General features: G+C 40.0%; 1 protein-coding gene across 2 annotated transcripts in view; it reads left to right on the top strand.

Annotated features, from left to right (window-relative positions):
• ttll12 (tubulin tyrosine ligase-like family, member 12) overlaps nucleotides 1-20,911 on the top strand; it is a 183,199-nt gene that overhangs the window by 157,870 nt on the left and 4,418 nt on the right. For both annotated transcript variants that reach the window (XM_034165451.1, XM_034165452.1), the window contains 3 exons: nucleotides 524-605; nucleotides 2,541-2,609; nucleotides 15,505-15,643. In XM_034165451.1, the coding sequence (XP_034021342.1) occupies nucleotides 524-605; nucleotides 2,541-2,609; nucleotides 15,505-15,643 (290 nt within the window). The remainder of the gene's footprint in view (nucleotides 1-523; nucleotides 606-2,540; nucleotides 2,610-15,504; nucleotides 15,644-20,911) is intronic.

A 20,911-nucleotide genomic window follows, 5' to 3' on the forward strand; every position in this document is an offset into this window, starting at 1 on the left:
ACAATGATGCCTCACATTCACCCCTTCACACAAACACACTCATACACTGATGTCAGGGTGCTGCCATGCAAGGTGCCCAGCGCTTAACCGCTAGACCATCACCTCCCCTCTGAAGATAAAACCTCTGAAGTGATTTACAGAGACGTAAATGCCGCGAAAACACCCATCAACTGGCAAAGCCAACTGTTTGTCGCTGTCATTTGTAGCTAATATGACCGTAGGGTAAATCATCCGTCCGTCTGTCTGCTTATGTAGACATTAACTCAAAAACAGTAAATGCTGTCATCCTGTCAATCAGATTAAAGTACGGACATAACGACGAGCAGCTCGTTAGCTCCCGTGAGCTTGAATACCACAACTTGAAGAATGTTTCGAGGACAAAAAATAATTAAAATATGTACAACTCAAGGCTGCATATTTTTCTTGAGTGTGTGTGTGTGTGTGTGTGTGTGTGTGTGTGTGTGTCGGCCTTAGTTGTCTGGATTGTGTTGAGTTCCTGCTTTGGTTGGTCTGTTGTTTCTAGGTCTTTCTTGTTGGACCGTTTTGATGACTATCAGAAACACTTCACTGTCATGAACTATGCCGACGGGGTGGAACTCAAACAGGTACTTCGCTCTTGTGTTACAAACAGTCACTGTGTCCATCTTTGCAGGTTTCCTGTTTTAATCGTAAATCTTGTTTAAAGATAAAAATGTCTTTTTTTTTAAAAACTGAAGCCTGCAATCAGAAATAAAATCACCTCAACAAAAATGTAGTCCTCTGGTCGTGAATGAATCCTGAAAGAGAATGTTTGTCTGTTAGCAGGATACACAAAAACTACTGAACTGATGTTTAGGTTTAGGGTTTAGGGTTCTCCTCCTTTGTAACATTGTGAGAGAACAATTTAGTCCATTTTTGTCAATTTAATGATGAAAAAAGTCAGGTATCAACATTAAGACATTTCAACAAGATATTTTAAGGCGGTGCATTTATATTGAGAAAGTTAACAAATTTGCCAAACGCAGGCTTCATATCGGCTCTCTGGGTCTCTGTGGAAAACCAGCAGGTTTTCATCCGTATCACACGGGCTCTGTTCAGCTGGTACCCAGGAGGTCATGTTCTGTGGTCCTCTTGGCTGGAGGGATTCTCTCACACTGCATCTGTGCATAGTGTCTTTGCTGGTCACAAAGGTGTTGGACTGGACTGATGCATGTGCACGCGTTGCTGCGTGTGGGGTTCTCTGCTGCGTGTGCACGCATTGCTGCATGCGGGGTTCTCTGCTGCGTGTGCACGTGTTGCTGCATGTGGGGTTCTCTGCTGCGTGTGCACGCGTTGCTGCGTGCGGGGTTCTCTGCTGCGTGTGCACGCATTGCTGCATGCGGGGTTCTCTGATGCGTGTGCACGCGTTGCTGTGTGTGCGGAGTTCTCTGCTGCTTGTGCACGCGTTGCTGCGTGCGGGGTTCTCTGATGCGTGTGCACGCGTTGCTGCGTGCGGGGTTCTCTGCTGCGTGTGCACGTGTTGCTGTGTGTGCGGAGTTCTCTGCTGCTTGTGCACGCGTTGCTGTGTGTGCGGAGTTCTCTGCTGCTTGTGCACGCGTTGCTGCGTGCGGGGTTCTCTGATGCGTGTGCACGTGTTGCTGCATGTGCATGCATTGCTGCGTGTGCGGGGTTCTCTGCTGCATGTGCACGCGTTGCTGTGTGTGCACGTGTTGCTGCGTGTGCAGGGTTCTCTGTTGCGTGTGCACGCGTTGCTGCATTGCTGCGTGTGCACGCGTTGTTGCGTGTGCACGCGTTGTTGCGTGTGCACGCGTTGCTGCGTGTGCACGCGTTGCTGCATGTGCACGCGTTGCTGCATTTTCACGTGTTGCTGCGTGTGCATGCGTTGATGCATTTTCACGTGTTGCTGCGTGTGCATGCGTTGCTGCGTGCGGGGTTCTCTGCTGCGTGTGCACGCGTTGCTGTGTGCGGCGTTCTCTGATGTCATCACGTCTGGTGTCATCTGGCCCCATGTTTCTGAGTAAACTCTGTCAGAACAGCCAGGTGGTTTCTCTCCCTGACTGTTTTGCCTTTATGTGCGCTTGCCGGCCTATATTTGTCTCCGTGTTTTTCCTCGTAGTAACCATGGCAATATTTTTTCTCTCTCACGGCTCCTCCCCAAATCAGACCTGGAAGCTTCCCCTTGTTGCTTCGTAACCTCGTGAGCTGATGTTTCCACCAGCAGTCATGCTGGTACACAGGCTGGACTGCCCACCTCTCTTTGCAAGTGATGGTGCCAGAATTATCTTGGTTTTGGGGGTGGGGACACAGGGTGGGGACACACCCCCTCCTCAGGTAGTCTCTTTCCAGTACTGGATTAGGTTGGAAACATGCACACCTGGTTGGAGTAATCACGGTAAAACGCCTTACTGAAGGACAGGGATGTGTGTGGGACTTAGGAGTCCACCTGTGCCTCACAGTCCATCACTTCATCTCAGGGACACTTCATGTGTTAGCACAGGTCTGTCGTCATGATGATTATTGAAGTCTGGAACGTTGTTGTCTCAGTGGTTTTCTGTCTTTAGGTGCACTATGATGATTTCATCCCAATGTTTGAGGAGCAGTACCCCCATTATCCATGGAAGCAGGTGGAGGTGAGTGTCGACCATCACCTTGATGATGGAACTTTCCAGCACTAATGTTTAATTGGTTCTTTGATTCTGATGTGTTGGTCAGCAGCTCGCAGTGTTGATCTTCTGAGGCTTCACTTCCTCATTCACCACAAACATTAACACTCCAGTGGAGTTAATGTTGGAGTAATTAAGTCAAAGGTCAAGGAAAACATAGTTGAAAAAACCGCCACCTCTTTCTGCACGGCCCACCACCACATGAAAACGATGATGGACAAGTATCAGAAAGGATGAGAACATTTTCAGGGGGATAACCTGTGATTTTAGTATTTTTATTTGTTTTATTTTTAAGACAATGAAGTCTGTCCCACAGTCAACTGGTGAAGTGTCTGTGTCCAATTCTTCTTCTCCTTCAGTTTCTGATCAACTTTAGTTTTGATGGTTTTGTTGGATTTATTTCAGAACTGTTCACAATGCTTCCATGCAGAATATTGAAATTTTAAATTTTGGTAAAATAAAGACTTGGTGGCGAAAAATGTGAAATTCACCCAAATAGGGCATGTTGACAAATCAGCCAAAATAAAACATAGTTCAAGAAAATTTACATGTAAATGGGGAGGAAAAATAGTTTTTCCTCGTGTGCAGAAGCAGCGTGTACGAGGTCAGGGTCATCCCTCGCCTGCTGGTCTTTATTGATAGAACACATTGTGTTTCTCCAAGTTCACAACCAAACATCTGATTATGGTCGGGACAAGTCACAGCCATGATTATGATTTGTTTTGGTTATGGGAGAGGCCCTTAACACTGCTCTCTGTGTTCTGTGGGTATATTTGCTTCAGTACCTGTGGAAACTTCTTCAGGTGCAACTGTTTTCTGCTTCCACCAAAATAAATCTCTCTGCATGGTATGAATGCTGAGTGCTGCCTGCTCGCCTGTCTCATTTTTTGCGGACATTGAGGAAATTCCACAACAGTAAAGATTTAGGAGAAGAACCTACCAGCAAAAATAATTACAGCTTTGTGTAAGTTACCCTCAGTGTTGCCATAGTAACTTTGTAAAGTTACTTTATTATTTACTTTATACTGTTACTTCATTAGCAGTTGCAGACAACTTGTTGACAGCTGCTGAATGTAACTAAGAGAGTAACTACTAATCTAACTTGGTTATTTTTAAGATTTGTCAGATCCCGCTATTATTTTTTAGATACACACGGCACACGCTCACCCTCCGATGAGTGTGTTTGTGTACTAAAAACCAGCTCTCCGTCTCTGGGGTCCGACCTTCGTGTCTCCACGGGTATTACCCGGCAGGGCTGCACAAAGGCTGTTCAAGCTGGTGGCGAGGAAATTCGTCTAGCCGCTCACTGCCTCCATCCGGACGTCCACCCCGCTGACGCTGATCTCGCACCCCGGTCGAATAGCCTTCTCTGGAACCAGGATACGAGCCGGCCACGCCCGTTAACGGCAGCTCTCCTCTTATGGATCAGGGCTCTTGTTGCTAGATTTTGAATTTAGTGACTCGTACAGCGAGTCCCCAGGATGTTGTTTTCATTAAAAACCAGACTAACCTTTTAGAGCACTTTTTGATGTTATACACCCAATAAACTTTAACTTTTACACCTTAAGAAGCATCAATAAATCCAATGTCCGAGCCTTAACACTTTAACTGCATGCTTGGAAATTTATTGCAGGTTTTGCAAGTGCTGACAACATAATCAAAATAGGTTATATGATGATAATTTCACAACAGAAATTCAAATATAATCAGAATAATGATTGGCAGATTTTTGTTTTTGATTCAATAATGCTGTCTGATCTTACTCTGACTGGACTGGATTAACTTCTTAACAATTTTTCTAGGAGTGAGGGAAGGAGGTTTTTGATGTCAAAATCCCCAGTTCGATGAACTTGATTTCCTCTTCATCAGCTATTAGTTGTTAGCTGACCACGATCCTTGTGTGATGTTGTAATCCTTCAGGAAATTAATCCACATAAGAGTTTATTCCTTCTTCAATCAACCAAAAGTTGATCTAATCCATTCTGGTATGCTGTGATGTTCCTTGAGAGAGAAAACATTGAACATTCCTCACTCAGACTTAAGGCCAGTGATTATTCTCCAATGCTCTGCTACTCCGTGACTGGACGGCCTGAGTGGGAGTTGAAAACTCTCTCAAATGATCTCTTATGGCTCCAATCCTCTCACTCCACGATTCCAATTGCTGCTCACAAGATGGTCAAGTCTTGTGATCTCCTCATAGCAGGGGAGAAGTGACAACAGCACCTCTCCCTGGAAGAATAATCCCATTTCCTGGTGTTTTACAGTTTATATATGTGCTGACTCTATGCTGTTCAGATGATCTTGGTTACCATGGGGACGATGGTGACTCAAAACCTCCTCCCTTCTCCTTCCCTTACTGGAAGCCATCTGCAGCCCTTTGCCAGTAACTTATTTCTCAAGTTCCTCTTTTCTGTTAACACTTAAGCTTTTCTGAGAATTCATTCTTTTTAAATCATGTCTTTAGAATCACATCAATCATATTCAATCATTTCATTACAACTCTCTTTCACATAAAAACAATTCACATTATCATATACAAACATTTTCATTCCTTATTATTCATTTTCATATTTTACCACATCTTAATCATTTGATCAGTTGTTTATTATCAGCTTCTCTTGCTCTGCTTGCGACATTACTTAACTTCCTCTTTCTGACTGCACTCTTTATAAAACCAACTTCTTCACTTCCTCTTCTGACTCTGCACTCTTTATGAAAAACAACTCATATAATCATTCATTTCATTTATTTGTAACATACTTTTTCTAATCAACTCTTACTTTTATTACATTAATAGTTCATTTAATCATACTTATGTTGGAATCATTCTTAGATATTACTTTTCACACATTAATACTTCATTTGATCATACTTTGTCATTTTAGAATCATCTTAGACATATTCCATCGTCTTCACCACTGAGTTCATTCCATGGGCCTCCCCATCTGCAATGGAAAAGTCCGGTATGACCTCACTTACTCCGGGAAAGTACCGAACACTGTCCAGTTTAATCCAACAGCATGTATATTAATCCAATGGCACGTACTGTATTCCAAGATGAAAACAAGCTAAAAGCAAGCTTAAAGTCATCTTTCTTGACAGATTGAGTAAAGTAACTTTTGGTTACTTTACTCAATCTTAAGAGTAATCAAGTTATGTTAGTAGTTAGTATTAGTTACATTCAGCAGCTGCAGACAACCTGTCGGCAGCTGCTGAATGTAACTGTATAAATCTGTTAATGAAGTAACTATAAATCTGTTGATGAAGTAACTGTATAAATCTGTTGATGAAGTAACTGTATAAACCTGCTGATGAAGTTGTTGTGTGGGCTGCTGAAGAGGAGGTACTGCTGGCCCACCACCAGAGGGCTCCCTGCCTTAAGTGCGGGCTTCAGGCATGAGAGGGCGTCGGAGCAACCGGGAGTGACAGCTGGTGCTGTTGATGAGTGACAGCTGTCACTCATCAACAGCACCAGCTGTCACTCATCATCACCACATCACCATAAAAGCCGGGCAGCAACTCCACCTCGCTGCCGAGATATCATCTACTACTTAGGTAATATTCTCTGCTGTATCCCTACTGTGACTTACGTCTGATCTGTTTTGCAGCCGTTTTTCCTGTGGTGCACTCTGCTGGGTTGGCGTGTAGTGAGAGAAGCGACGTCTTCGCCTCTCACTCCATCCAGATAAGTGGTAACAGGAGCTGCTCGTGTGTTCCTACTTCAGAGGTGGAGGTGCTCACTCCCGGAGGAACTGTATCTATGTCAGAGGATTTACTGGGTGTGTTTTCACACACCCACCATTAACTGTCTCTGCTTCCTGCCAGCAGTACCAGGTCTGACAGCTGGAGACGGTGGCCACCTGGAGATTCAGGGCTTGTCGGCTTCAGTGTTCTTCAGATCCGTTGGCGGTGGAAGCCATGTGGTACCCGGCTCTTCTCTGGACGGGCGTCTTCTATCCTCGAACCTGCCCACACGTCACTTTTCGTATAATTGACTATCATTCTCAAACTGCATTTGTCTGTATTCCGTTGTGCACAATTTGCAACATTAAATTGTTATATTTTGGCTTATCCATTGTCCGTTCATTTACGCCCCCTGTTGTGGGTCCGTGTCACTACACTTTCCCAACAGAAGTATAAATGTATAAATCTATTGATGAAGTAACTCTATAAATCTGTTGATGAAGTAACTGTATAAACCTGCTGATGAAGTAACTGTATAAATCTGTTAATGAAGTAACTATAAATTTGCTGAAGTAACTGTTGTCAGGAAAGATGACTTTAAGCTTGCTTTCAGCTTGTTTTCATCTTGGAATATAGTACGTGCCATGGGATTAATATACATGCTGTTGGATTAAACTGAACAGTGTTTGGTACTTTCCCGGAGTAAGTGAGGTCATACCGGACTTTTCCATTACAAATGGGGAGGCCCATGGAATGAACTCAGTGGTGAAGACGATGGAATATGTCTAAGAATGATTCTAACATGACAAGTATGATCAAATGAAGTATTAATGTGATAAAATTAAGAGTTGATTAGAAAAAGTATGCTACAAATAAGTGAAATGAATGATTATATGAGTTGTTTTTCATAAAGAGTGCAGAGTCAGAGGAAAAGAGGAAGTGATGACGCAGATGACTTCCAGTAAGGGAAGGAGAAGGGAGGAGGTTTTGAGTCACCAGCGTCCCTATGTTAACCAAGATAATCTGAAGACAACAAGAGTCCAGCACATATATCAATCAATCAATTTTTTTTTTTTTATATAGCGCCAAATCACAACAAACAGTTGCCCCAAGGCGCTTTATATTGTAAGGCAAGGCCATACAATAATTATGTAAAACCCCAACGGTCAAAACGACCCCCTGTGAGCAAGCACTTGGCTACAGTGGGAAGGAAAAACTCCCTTTTAACAGGAAGAAACCTCCAGCAGAACCAGGCTCAGGGAGGGGCAGTCTTCTGCTGGGACTGGTTGGGGCTGAGGGAGAGAACCAGGAAAAAGACATGCTGTGGAGGGGAGCAGAGATCAATCACTAATGATTAAATGCAGAGTGATGCATACGGAGCAAAAAGAGAAAGAAACAGTGCATCATGGGAACCCCCCAGCAGTCTACGTCTATAGCAGCATAACTAAGGGATGGTTCAGGGTCACCTGATCCAGCCCTAACTATAAGCTTTAGCAAAAAGGAAAGTTTTAAGCCTAATCTTAAAAGTAGAGAGGGTGTCTGTCTCCCTGATCTGAATTGGGAGCTGGTTCCACAGGAGAGGAGCCTGAAAGCTGAAGGCTCTGCCTCCCATTCTACTCTTACAAACCCTAGGAACTACAAGTAAGCCTGCAGTCTGAGAGCGAAGCGCTCTATTGGGGTGATATGGTACTACGAGGTCCCTAAGATAAGATGGGACCTGATTATTCAAAACCTTATAAGTAAGAAGAAGAATTTTAAATTCTATTCTAGAATTAACAGGAAGCCAATGAAGAGAGGCCAATATGGGTGAGATATGCTCTCTCCTTCTAGTCCCTGTCAGTACTCTAGCTGCAGCATTTTGAATTAACTGAAGGCTTTTTAGGGAAGTTTTAGGACAACCTGATAATAATGAATTACAATAGTCCAGCCTAGAGGAAATAAATGCATGAATTAATTTTTCAGCATCACTCTGAGACAAGACCTTTCTAATTTTAGAGATATTGCGTAAATGCAAAAAAACAGTCCTACATATTTGTTTAATATGCGCTTTGAATGACATATCCTGATCAAAAATGACTCCAAGATTTCTCACAGTATTACTAGAGGTAAGGGTAATGCCATCCAGAGTAAGGATCTGGTTAGACACCATGTTTCTAAGATTTCTGGGGCCAAGTACAATAACTTCAGTTTTATCTGAGTTTCAAAGCAGGAAATTAGAGGTCATCCATGTCTTTGTCTGTAAGACAATCCTGCAGTTTAGCTAATTGGTGTGTGTCCTCTGGCTTCATGGATAGATAAAGCTGGGTATCATCTGAGTAACAATGAAAATTTAAGCAATACTGTCTAATAATACTGCCTAAGGGAAGCATGTATAAAGTGAATAAAATTGGTCCTAGCACAGAACCTTGTGGAACTCCATAATTAACTTTAGTCTGTGAAGATTCCCCATTTACATGAACAAATTGTAATCTATTAGATAAATATGATTCAAACCACCGTAGTGCCTTTAATACCTATGGCATGCTCTAATCTCTGTAATAAAATTTTATGGTCAACAGTATCAAAAGCAGCACTGAGGTCTAACAGAACAAGCACAGAGATGAGTCCACTGTCCGAGGCCATAAGAAGATCATTTGTAACCTTCACTAATGCTGTTTCTGTACTATGATGAATTCTAAAACCTGACTGAAACTCTTCAAATAGACCATTCCTCTGCAGATGATCAGTTAGCTGTTTTACAACTACCCTCTCAAGAATTTTTGAGAGAAAAGGAAGGTTGGAGATTGGCCTATAATTAGCTAAGATAGCTGGGTCAAGTGATGGCTTTTTAAGTAATGGTTTAATTACTGCCACCTTAAAAGCCTGTGGTACATAGCCAACTAATAAAGATAGATTGATCATATTTAAGATCGAAGCATTAAATAATGGTAGGGCTTCCTTGAGCAGCCTGGTAGGAATGGGGTCTAATAGACATGTTGATGGTTTGGATGAAGTAACTAATGAAAATAACTCAGACAGAACAATCGGAGAGAAAGAGTCTAACCAAATACCGGCATCACTGAAAGCAGCCAAAGATAACGATACTTCTTTGGGATGGTTATGAGTAATTTTTTCTCTAATAGTGAAAATTTTATTAGCAAAGAAAGTCATGAAGTCATTACTAGTTAAAGTTAAAGGAATACTCAGCTCAATAGAGCTCTGACTCTTTGTCAGCCTGGCTACTGTGCCAGTGGTGTCAAAAGTACACACATTTGTTACTTAAGTAGAAGTATAGATACTGCAGTTTAAAAACACTCTGGTAAAAGTTGAAGTATGAACTTGACCTCTTTACTCAAGTAAAAGTGAAAAAGTATGTGCTCCAAAACCTACTTAAAGTATAAAAGTATAAAGTAACCTTAAAAAAAGAAAAAAAAAAGGTAGATGCCACTATATGAATTGAAAGCTTAATTTAAAAACTGATTCGTTCTACATGTGGCCCAAAACCCAAAATTACCCCCCAACACCACCTGCACGAAAATGTTTCAATTCTAGAAGCTCTGAAATGCAATCTGGGACTATTCCAGACAATAAACTGCACTGAGTGCAGCATCCATTTAGTGAAGGAAAAAAAACAAAAAAACACAACTTTCCTTATTCAGATTCATTCCAGTAGTATTCTGCTCTTACTAGGATGCAGCAGTTTTCTAGTTTGTCAGATAGTTCTGGAGGAAATCACTGAAGAAATTAAACTGAAAATATGGTTTGACCGAAACAAACTGTCATTAAATAAGACAGGGATGAAGTGGAGGAGTAAGAGTCACTAGGTGTTCACAGGAAACACTTATGTACGTATGTATTTATTTATTTATGTATGTTCATTGTTAGTTGCTTTTATATTTTCTCTTGTGTTTCTATTCAGGTTCTTTTTGCCTCTTTCTCTAAAATTGTATATAATAATCATTAGATTATTAATATATAAACAAAAATTAATTTAAGAAATATTACAATTTGAAAACAAATGCACCCGAACGTGAAGACAGCTGCAGTTGCTTAATGCTAAGTTTTAACATTGAAAATGCCATAGACATGCTAACGCGTTAGCATCGCTCCCGTTTTTAAGTTATAAAATACATCTATCAGCTGTTTCAGAAGACCATAACAGGTCGGTTTAACATAGAAAAGGTAAATAATACTCACAGACGTATGCTCTTTAGGGTTTTAGCAGGGGGAAATTAAACGAAAGAAAGAATAAACGAAGCAATAGGTCGAAGCATTGCTTCAATCTGCGAACCACTGCTTCGATTGGTTCACGGTTCAAAGCAAAGCCGCGCTGCAGAAAAGTTGATTACAGGCGCACATGACGTGAAATATATATATATAAACATTAAACGGAAGCCAAGAGTAACAAGGCTGTTTGTTTTAAAAATGTAAGAAATAGAAAGTACAGATACTTGTGTGAAAATGTAATGAGTAGAAGTCAGAAGTAGGCAGAAAAATAAGTAATGGAGTAAAGTATAGATACCTAAAAAGTGTACTTAAGTACAGTAACGAAGTATTTGTACTTCGTTACTTGACACCTCTGTACAGTGCTGAAAAGAAACCTGGGGTTGTTCTTATTTTCTTCAATTAGTGATGAGTAGAAAGATGTCCTAGCTTTACGGAGGGCTTTTTTATAGAGCAACAGACTCTTTTTCCAGGCTAAGTGAAGATCTTCTAAATTAGTGAGACGCCATTTCCTCTCCAACTTACGGGTTATCTGCTTTAAGCTACGAGTTTGTGAGTTATACCACGGAGTCAGACACTTCTGATTTAAAGCTCTCTTTTTCAGAGGAGCTACAGCATCCAAAGTTGTCTTCAATGAGGATGTAAAACTATTGACGAGATACTCTATCTCACTTACAGAGTTTAGGTAGCTACCAGAACCAATCGAAGCAGTGGTTCGCAGATTGAAGCAATGCTTCGACCTATTGCTTCGTTTATTCTTAATTTCTTTCGTTTAATTTCCCCCTGCTAAAATCCTAAAGAGCATACGTCTGTGAGTATTATTTACCTTTTCTATGTTAAACCGACCTGTTATGGTCTTCTGAAACAGCTGATAGATGTATTTTATAACTTAAAAACGGGAGCGATGCTAACGCGTTAGCATGTCTATGGCATTTTCAATGTTAAAACTTAGCATTAAGCAACTGCAGCGCTCATCACGTTCGGGTGCATTTGTTTTCAAATTGTAATATTTCTTAAATTAATTTTTGTTTATATATTAATAATCTAATGATTATTATATACAATTTTAGAGAAAGAGGCAAAAAGAACCTGAATAGAAACACAAGAGAAAATATAAAAGCAACTAACAATGAACATACATAAATAAATACATACAGAAATAAGTGTTTCCTGTGAACACCTAGTGACTCTTACTCCTCCACTTCATCCCTGTCTTATTTAAGTTTAATGACAGTTTGTTTCGGTCAAACCATATTTTCAGTTTAATTTCTTCAGTGATTTCCTCCTGAACTTTCTGCCAAACTAGAAAACTGCTGCATCCTAGTAAGAGCAGAATATTACTGGAATGAATCTGAATAAGGAAAGTTGTGTTTTTTTTTTGTTTTTTTTTCCTTCACTAAATGGATGCTGCACTCACTGCAGTTTATTGTCTGGAATAGTCCCAGATTGCATTTCAGAGCTTCTAGAATTGAAACATTTTCGTGCAGGTGGTGTTGGGGGGTAATTTTGGGTTTTGGGCCACATGTAGAATGAATCAGTTTTTAAATTAAGCTTTCAATTCATATAGTGGCATCTACCTTTTTTTTTCTTTTTTTTTAAGGTTACTTTATACTTTTATACTTCAAGTAGGTTTTGGAGCACATACTTTTTCACTTTTACTTGAGTAAAGAGGTCAAGTTGATACTTCAACTTTTACTAGAGTGTTTTTAAACTGCAGTATCTATACTTCTACTTAAGTAACAAATGTGTGTACTTTTGACACCACTGTTAGCTACTCTGCTCTGTGTTGGTATATGGCATTAGAGAACATAAAGAAGGAATCATATCCTTAAACCTAGTTACAGCGCTTTCTGAAAGACTTCTAGTGTAATGAAACTTATTCCCCACTGCTGGGTAGTCCATCAGAGTAAATGTAAATGTTATTAAGAAATGATCAGACAGAAGGGAGTTTTCAGGGAATACTGTTAAGTCTTCTATTTCCATACCATAAGTCAGAACAAGATCTAAGATATGATTAAAGTGGTGGGTGGACTCATTTACATTTTGAGCAAAGCCAATAGAGTCTAATAATAGATTAAATGCAGTGTTGAGGCTGTCATTCTCAGCATCTGTGTGGATGTTAAAATCGCCCACTATAATTATCTTATCTGAGCTAAGCACTAAGTCAGACAAAAGGTCTGAAAATTCACAGAGAAACTCACAGTAACGACTAGGTGGACGATAGATAATAACAAATAAAACTGGTTTTTGGGACTTCCAATTTGGATGGACAAGACTAAGAGTCAAGCTTTCAAATGAATTAAAGCTCTGTCTGGGTTTTTGATTAATTAATAAGCTGGAATGGAAGATTGCTGCTAATCCTCCTCCTCGGCCCGTGCTACGAGCATTCTGACAGTTAGTGTGACTCGGGGATGTTGACTCATTTAAACTAACATATTCATCCTGCTGTAACCAGGTTTCTGTTAGGCAGAATAAATCAATATGTTCATCAATTATTATATCATTTACCAACAGGGACTTAGAAGACAGAGACCTAATGTTTAATAGACCACATTTAACTGTTTTAGTCTGTGGTGCAGTTGAAGGTGCTATATTACTTTTTCTGTTTGAATTTTTATGCTTAAATAGATTTTTGCTGGTTATTGGTGGTCTGGGAGCAGGCACCGTCTCTACGGGGATGGGGTAATGGGGCAGTATATATATAAACTGTGAAACACCAGGAAACAGGGTTATTCTTCCAGGGAGAGGTGCTGTTGCCACTTCTCCCTGTTATGAGGAGATCACAAGACTTGACCATCTTGTGAGCAACAATTGGAATCGTGGAGCGAGAGGATTGGAGCCATAAGAGATCATTTGAGAGAGTTTTCAACTCCCACTCAGGCCGTCCAGTCACGGAGTAGCAGAGCATTGGAGAATAATCACTGACCTTAAGTCTGAGTGAGGAATGTTCAACGTTTTCTCTCTCAAGGAACATCACAGCATACCAGAATGGATTAGATCAACTTTTGATTGATTGAAGAAGGAATAAACTCTTATGTGGATTAATTTCCTGAAGGATTACAGCATCACACAAAGATCGTGGTCAGCTAACGACTAATAGCTGATGAAGAGGAAATCAAGTTCATCGAGCTGGGGACTTTAACCTCAAAAACCTCCCTCCCTCACTCCTAGAAAAATTAAGTCAATCCAGTCCCAGTCAAAGTAAGATCAGACAGTATTATTGAATCAAAAACAAAAATCTCTGCCAATCATTATTCTAATTATACTTGAATTACTGTTGTGAAATTATCATCATATAACCTATTTTGATTATGTTGTCGGCACTTGCAAAACCTGCAATAAATTTCCAATCATGCAGTTAAAGTGTTAAGGCTCGGACATTGGATTATTGATGCTTCTTAAGGTGTAAAAGTTAAAGTTTATTGGGTGTACAACATCAAAAAGTGCTCTAAAAGGTTAGTCTGGTTTTTAATGAAAATAATGCATCCTGGGGACTCGCTGTACGAGTCACTAAATTCAAAATCTAGCAACATTCCAAGAACCCTGATCCATAAGAGGAGAGCTGCCGTTAACGGGCGTGGCCGGTTCGTATCCTGGTTCCAGAGAAGGCTATTCGACCGGGGTGCGAGATCAGCTTCAGCGGGGTGGACGTCCGGATGGAGGCAGTGAGCGGCTAGACGAATCTCCTCGCCACCAGCTTGAACAGCCTTTGTGCAGCCCTGCCGGGTAATACCCGTGGAGACACGAAGGTCGGACCCCAGAGACGGAGAGCTGGTTTAGTACACAAACGCACTCATCAGAGGGTAAGCGTGTGCAGTGTGTCTAAGAAATAGCGGGATCTGACACTGTATAAATCTGCTGATGAAGTACCTCTATAAATCTGTTCATGAAGTAACTGTATAAATCTGTTAATGAAGTAACTATAAATTTGCTGATGAAGTAACTGTATAAACCTGGTGATGAAGTAACTGTATAAATCTGTTAATGAAGTAACTGTATAAACCTGCTGATGAAGTAATTGTATAAATCTGTTAATGAAGTAACTGTATAAACCTGCCGGTGAAGTAACTGTATAAACCTGCCGATGAAGTAACTGTATAAATCTGTTGATGAAGTAACTGTATAAATCTGTTGATGAAGTAATTGTATAAATCTGCTGATGAAGTAATTGTATAAATCTGTTAATGAAGTAATTGTATAAATCTGTTAATGAAGTAATTGTATAAATCTGTTAATGAAGTAACTGTATAAACCTGCCGGTGAAGTAACTGTATAAACCTGCCGATGAAGTAATTGTATAAATCTGTTAATGAAGTAACTGTATAAATCTGTTGATGAAGTAATTGTATAAATCTGCTGATGAAGTAATTGTATAAATCTGTTAATGAAGTAATTGTATAAATCTGTTGATGAAGTAATTGTATAAATCTGCTGATGAAGTAATTGTATAAATCTGTTAATGAAGTAACTGTATAAATCTGTTGATGAAGTAACTGTATAAATCTGTTGATGAAGTAATTGTATAAATCTGTTGATGAAGTAACTGTATAAACCTGCTGATGAAGTAATTGTATAAACCTGCTGATGAAGTAACTGTATAAATCTGTTGATGAAGTAACTGTATAAATCTGTTGATGAAGTAACTGTATAAATCTGTTGTTGAAGTAACTGTATAAATCTGCCGGTGAAGTAACTTTCACCTTGTACTTCAGGTTTCATTCAGAAGTGGACTTAGATCATAGTCTGAATGCTGAAGTGTCTCTGTGGTAAAGAATTTATACACAGTATGTCATCATTTGGGGAATCGTTGGGAGAATCAGTTTGCCAGTGTGCCTCCTTTGAGTTGGTCAGAACAGCTGGAATCAGATGAAGTCAGAGTTACTAAGGACCACTGTGTACCCTCCTGGTCAGATCTGGATTTCTCCTCTTACGTTCATCGTTTTTGTGTTCTGTTCTCAACCCTTCTCTCTGATAGAGGGATGTGTTTAAAGCATTCAAGGAGCTTTTCCTGGCAGCTTCATCTCGACCAGCTCCCTATGGGATTTTTGCCTACCCGTCATCACGAGCCATCTACGCCGTAGACCTCATGCTGAAGTGGACTACAAGTGAAAATGGTGAGTGTTTGGTCAAATCATTAATGAATGATCATAATTGTTGAATATGTATTGATTTCCATGTCATTCTGTCGTAGAATGACCAATCAGAGAACTTGAAGCACGCCTCAGTGTTTATCTTGGATTTCCCAAAAAGGATTCACTTTATAAAGAACAGCAGCAGAGAAACGCTGAGGTTTTCCACACAATGGGCCTCATGTATCAATGTTGCTCACTTGTGGCGTAAATTTACGGCGTAAACTTGAAATACACCAAAGTCACTGTGACATGTATCAAGCAGTGCGCACCTGCCCATTTCTGGTGTACGCCTGACGTGATCTTGATAAATGCGGCGGGTGGAAACGATCGTAATTATAATAAACACGCCCATAAATATTCAGACTCCGCTTCAGACACACCCTCATTTCACGACATGGAAGATGGGAGATGGCAATGAAAAAGAACTCCACCAATCATGACGCGTGCCAATAGAGTGTCAAAAGCGGCCGTCGTATTAATTGTTTTGTAGTATATAATCAATAAAGTGTTACAGTGGTCCCTCATTAATCGCTGGAGTTACGTTCTAAAAAATAGTATGTGAAACCGCGACGTAGTCAGCGTTATTTTTTACAATTATTATAGACGTTTCAAAGCTGTAAAACCCCTCACTACACAGTTTATACACTTTCTCAATCAGACATGAACATTTTCTCACTTTTCTCTCGTGTGTAAACACTCTCAAAGTTCAAACCTTAGTAGGAAAATAAGACCAACCTGTTTTCAGGCCCAAACATTTGTTTGAGAAATAAAAATAAAACATTTTCCTATAAATAATTATGATGGCATTTAGAACTAACAAATTAATTTTAACGATCAACGAACGAGGTCGGACACATAAGAAATTATTAATAGTGACTGACCAGTATGTCACAGATTGGGCCTCTGTGTCCTGACGCCGCGCCTTTTTCCACTCACACCTGGCTGCAGGTGTGTGTTTCCATGTGACAAACACAGTTATGAGTAGTTGTTGGCGCTCTTTTCTCTTCTGGGCAACAAGATTCTTATAAACAGATACGCAGAACACAGAACACTGTAAAAAAAAAAAGGCATGCAAAATTGGACTAAATACTCCCGAGACTCTGAGACCACGACAGGTGAACGGTGTTATAGCGAGGGACCACTGTATTCTCTTTTCACATGTCAATAATTCTTGACGTGGATATTTGCTCACTCAATTAATAAGACGCCTAATCTGTCAGATTAATTTTTTTTTAAATGTATTTCTGTATTTATTTTATTGTGACAACCGAATGGAGACGACAAAACCTGGTTGCAGCACGGACGAATTAAGGGAATGACGAAACCACAGTTATTATCAATTTCATTGTCTAAAACGATCACACCACATGAAGTTAAGCTCAGCGCTGCTCTGGCTCCAGGCTCGACGTCTGGAGAAAAAGGCGAGCAGCTCTTTCTTTGCAGTCAGCCCTGTGGCCACGGATCGTGCTCCATAACGATCCCGCAAAAGCGGGATTTGTATTGATTATTATGTAGTATAATCAGGAAAGTGTTATTTATGTAACATATGCATTGATTTGTATAATGGCACTGTTTATCATGTTGATCATCTTCATTTTTATGTGGATTCCAGCACTGGTTCATTTTGGTGTATAATTTTTGGTGTATAATTTATGCCACCTCTCGACCTGGTGTATATTTTCAGCGCAGCGTACGCCAACGACCACATTGATAAATTCCAAGTAGCGCAGCCGTTTTGGCATACACCCCATATACGCTCAAATATCGCCGTACGCAACGTTGATACATGAGGCCCAATGTGTGTTAAATTATGGGATGTGGGAACTTGATGCTGATCTTTCTGTTACACATCTTTGTGTTTGTTGATTCATGTGTTCCACAATTATTACAATTCTTAATTTGCAACAAATTAACAGAAAATATTACGCAGTGAATAGAACAGAATAAAGTTTGCCATTTACATAAGTGCATGTAAGTGCAAGAACATAGGAATTCTTGTGCATTTCTCCGAGTCGCAAAGATTATTAAAAATAAGAAGACAAAAAATATGTAAAACACAGCAGCATGGTGGATTAGTGGTTAGCACTGTTGCCTCACAGCAAGAGGATCATGGGTTTGATTCCCATCTGTGGCTTTTCTGTGTGGAGTTTGCGTGTTCTCCCCGTGTTTGCGTGGGTTCGCTCCAGGTGCTCCGGCTTCCTCCCACATCCAAAGACGATGTGTGGTTGAAGATGAGTGAGTAATATATAAAACACAATAGTGAAAGTAACAGAAAAACACAAAGGTAGAATAAAAACAACATACATTGTATTTTTAGATATTTGTACAGACCAACTCTGTGAATGTTAAAAAGAGCAGCTAGTACCTTGCGAGGATACATACTGCAGTTTCACCCATCATTAATTATTGTATGTTTTAAGTATTGCACATTTAGTGTATGAGGGACTCCGACGAGGGCGGTTGCATCTCCTCCACTCTCCCTTATCTCTGCTCTCTGTGAATGCTTTTCTTCTGACAGCATGGTTGCATGGCGACCACTGATATAATTGCCTTTTATTAAAGCCATTGATAGTAAAGACTGAATTGAGACTAACTTCAACTTTAATCCTCCTAACAGACCTTTGATCTTGACTGATCCATACATGTATCAATTTAACATTAGGAGCTTATGTTTGATAAATGTTTGTGTGTGTGTGTGTTGGACGGTGCCACAGTTACTTTTGCTGTGCAACAGGCCAGTCATATTCGGGGACACACCTCCCTGTATACAGTATGGAAAATAAGTATTTGATCCTCTGTCGATTTTGCAAGTTTTCCCACCAACAAAGAATGGAGAGTTCTGTAATTTTTATCATAGGTACACTTCAACTGTGAGAGACAAAATCAAAAAAATCATGAAATAAGTATTTGATCACCTCCCAGCCAGCAAGAATTCTGTCTCTTACAGACCTGTTAATTTTTCTTTAAGAAGCCCTCTTATTCTGCACTCTTTACTTTTATTTTTTACTGTTTGAACTTGTTACCTGTATAAAAGACACCTGTTCACACACTCAGTCAGTCACACTCCAACCTGTCCACCATAGCCAAGACCAAAGAGCTGTCTAAGGACACCAGGGACAAAACTGTAGACCTGCACAAGGCTGGGATGGACTACAGGACAACAGGCAAGCAGCTTGGTGATAAGGCGAAACTCGTAACGTCAGCAAAAAGCACAACCTGTTTATTTGATCCTATACCAACAAAACTGTTTAAGGACCTGTGGCCCACTCTTGGGCTGACTGTGCTGGAAATTATTAATCTCTCATTAACTTCTGGATCTGTTCCTAAATGTTTCAAATCTGCAGTGATTAAACCATTACTTAAGAAACCTAATCTTGACCCAAGTGTATTGACAAACTATCAGCTGAAATCAAATCTATCATTTTGCTCTAAAATTCTGGAAAAAGTGGTGTCACGGCAGCTCATAGACTACCTTACTGAGAATAATCTCTTTGAGTCACTGCAGTCTGCTTTTAGAAAATATCATTCCACAGAGACGGCTCTCACTAAAGTGGTGAATGATCTTCTGCTTACAATGGATTCTGACACCACTACGGTTCTGGTGCTGTTAGATCTCAGTGCTGTGTTTGATACAGTGGATCATCATATTCTACTTGATAGGCTGGAAAATCATTTTGGGATTACTGGGAGTGCCCTTACATGGCTGACGTCATACTTGACCAGTCATTCTCACTGTGTTTTGTACAGTAACACAACCTCTAACCTTAGTGACATGAAATTTGGGGTTCCACAGGGGTCCGTTTTAGGCCCCCTGCTTTTCTCCCTTTATATAGCACTCCTTGGGCACATATTGTGGCATTTTGGGATTACCTTTCACTGTTATGCGGATGATACTCAGTTATACAACCCCTGGCAAAAATTATGGAATCACCGGCCTCGGAGGATGTTCATTCAGTTGTTTAATTTTGTAGAAAAAAAGCAGATCACAGACATGACACAAAACTAAAGTCATTTCAAATGGCAACTTTCTGGCTTTAAGAAACACTATAAGAAATCAAGAAAAAAAAATTGTGGCAGTCAGTAACGGTTACTTTTTTAGACCAAGCAGAGAAAAAAAATATGGAATCACTCAATTCTGAGGAAAAAATTATGGAATCACCCTGTAAATTTTCATCCCCAAAACTAACACCTGCATCATATCAGATCTGCTCGTTAGTCTGCATCTAAAAAGGAGTGAACACACCTTGGAGAGCTGTTGCACCAAGTGGACTGACATGAATCATGGCTCCAACACGAGAGATGTCAGTTGAAACAAAGGAGAGGATTATCAAACTCTTAAGAGGGTAAATCATCACGCAATGTTGCAAAAGATGTTGGTTGCTCACAGTCAGCTGTGTCTAAACTCTGGACCAAATACAAACAACATGGGAAGGTTGTTAAAGGCAAACATACTGGTAGACCAAGGAAGACATCAAAGCGTCAAGACAGAAAACTTAAAGCAATATGTCTCAAAAATCGAAAAATGCACAACAAAACAAATGAGGAACGAATGGGAGGAAACTGGAGTCAACGTCTGTGACCGAACTGTAAGAAACCGCCTAAAGGAAATGGGATTTACATACAGAAAAGCTAAATGAAAGGCATCATTAACACCTAAACAGAAAAAAACAAGGTTACAATGGGCTAAGGAAAAGCAATTGTGGACTGTGGATGACTGGATGAAAGTCATATTCAGTGATGAATCTCAAATCTGCATTGGGCAAGGTGATGATGCTGGAACTTTTGTTTGGTGCCGTTCCAATGAGATTTATAAAGATGACTGCCTGAAGAGAACATGTAAATTTCCACAGTCATTGATGATATGGGGCTGCATGTCAGGTAAAGGCACTGGGGAGATGTTGATATTTTGGACAATTGAAAGGATGTTTGGGGATGATGAAATCATTTTTCAAGATGATAATGCATCTTGCCATAGAGCAAAAACTGTGAAAACATTCCTTGCAAAAAGACACATAGGGTCAATGTCAACCAGCAGATCTGATTTGATGCAGGTGTTAGTTTTGGGGATGAAAATTTACAGGGTGATTCCATAATTTATTCCTCAGAATTGAGTGATTCCATATTTTTTTTCCTCTGCTTGGTCTAAAAAAGTAACCGTTACTGACTGTCACAATCTTTTTTTCTTGATTTCTTATAGTGTTTCTTAAAGCCAGAAAGTTGCCATTTGAAATGACTTTAGTTTTGTGTCAT

This window comes from Thalassophryne amazonica, unplaced genomic scaffold (genome assembly GCF_902500255.1).
Source record: "Thalassophryne amazonica unplaced genomic scaffold, fThaAma1.1, whole genome shotgun sequence".
Taxonomy (NCBI): domain Eukaryota; kingdom Metazoa; phylum Chordata; class Actinopteri; order Batrachoidiformes; family Batrachoididae; genus Thalassophryne; species Thalassophryne amazonica.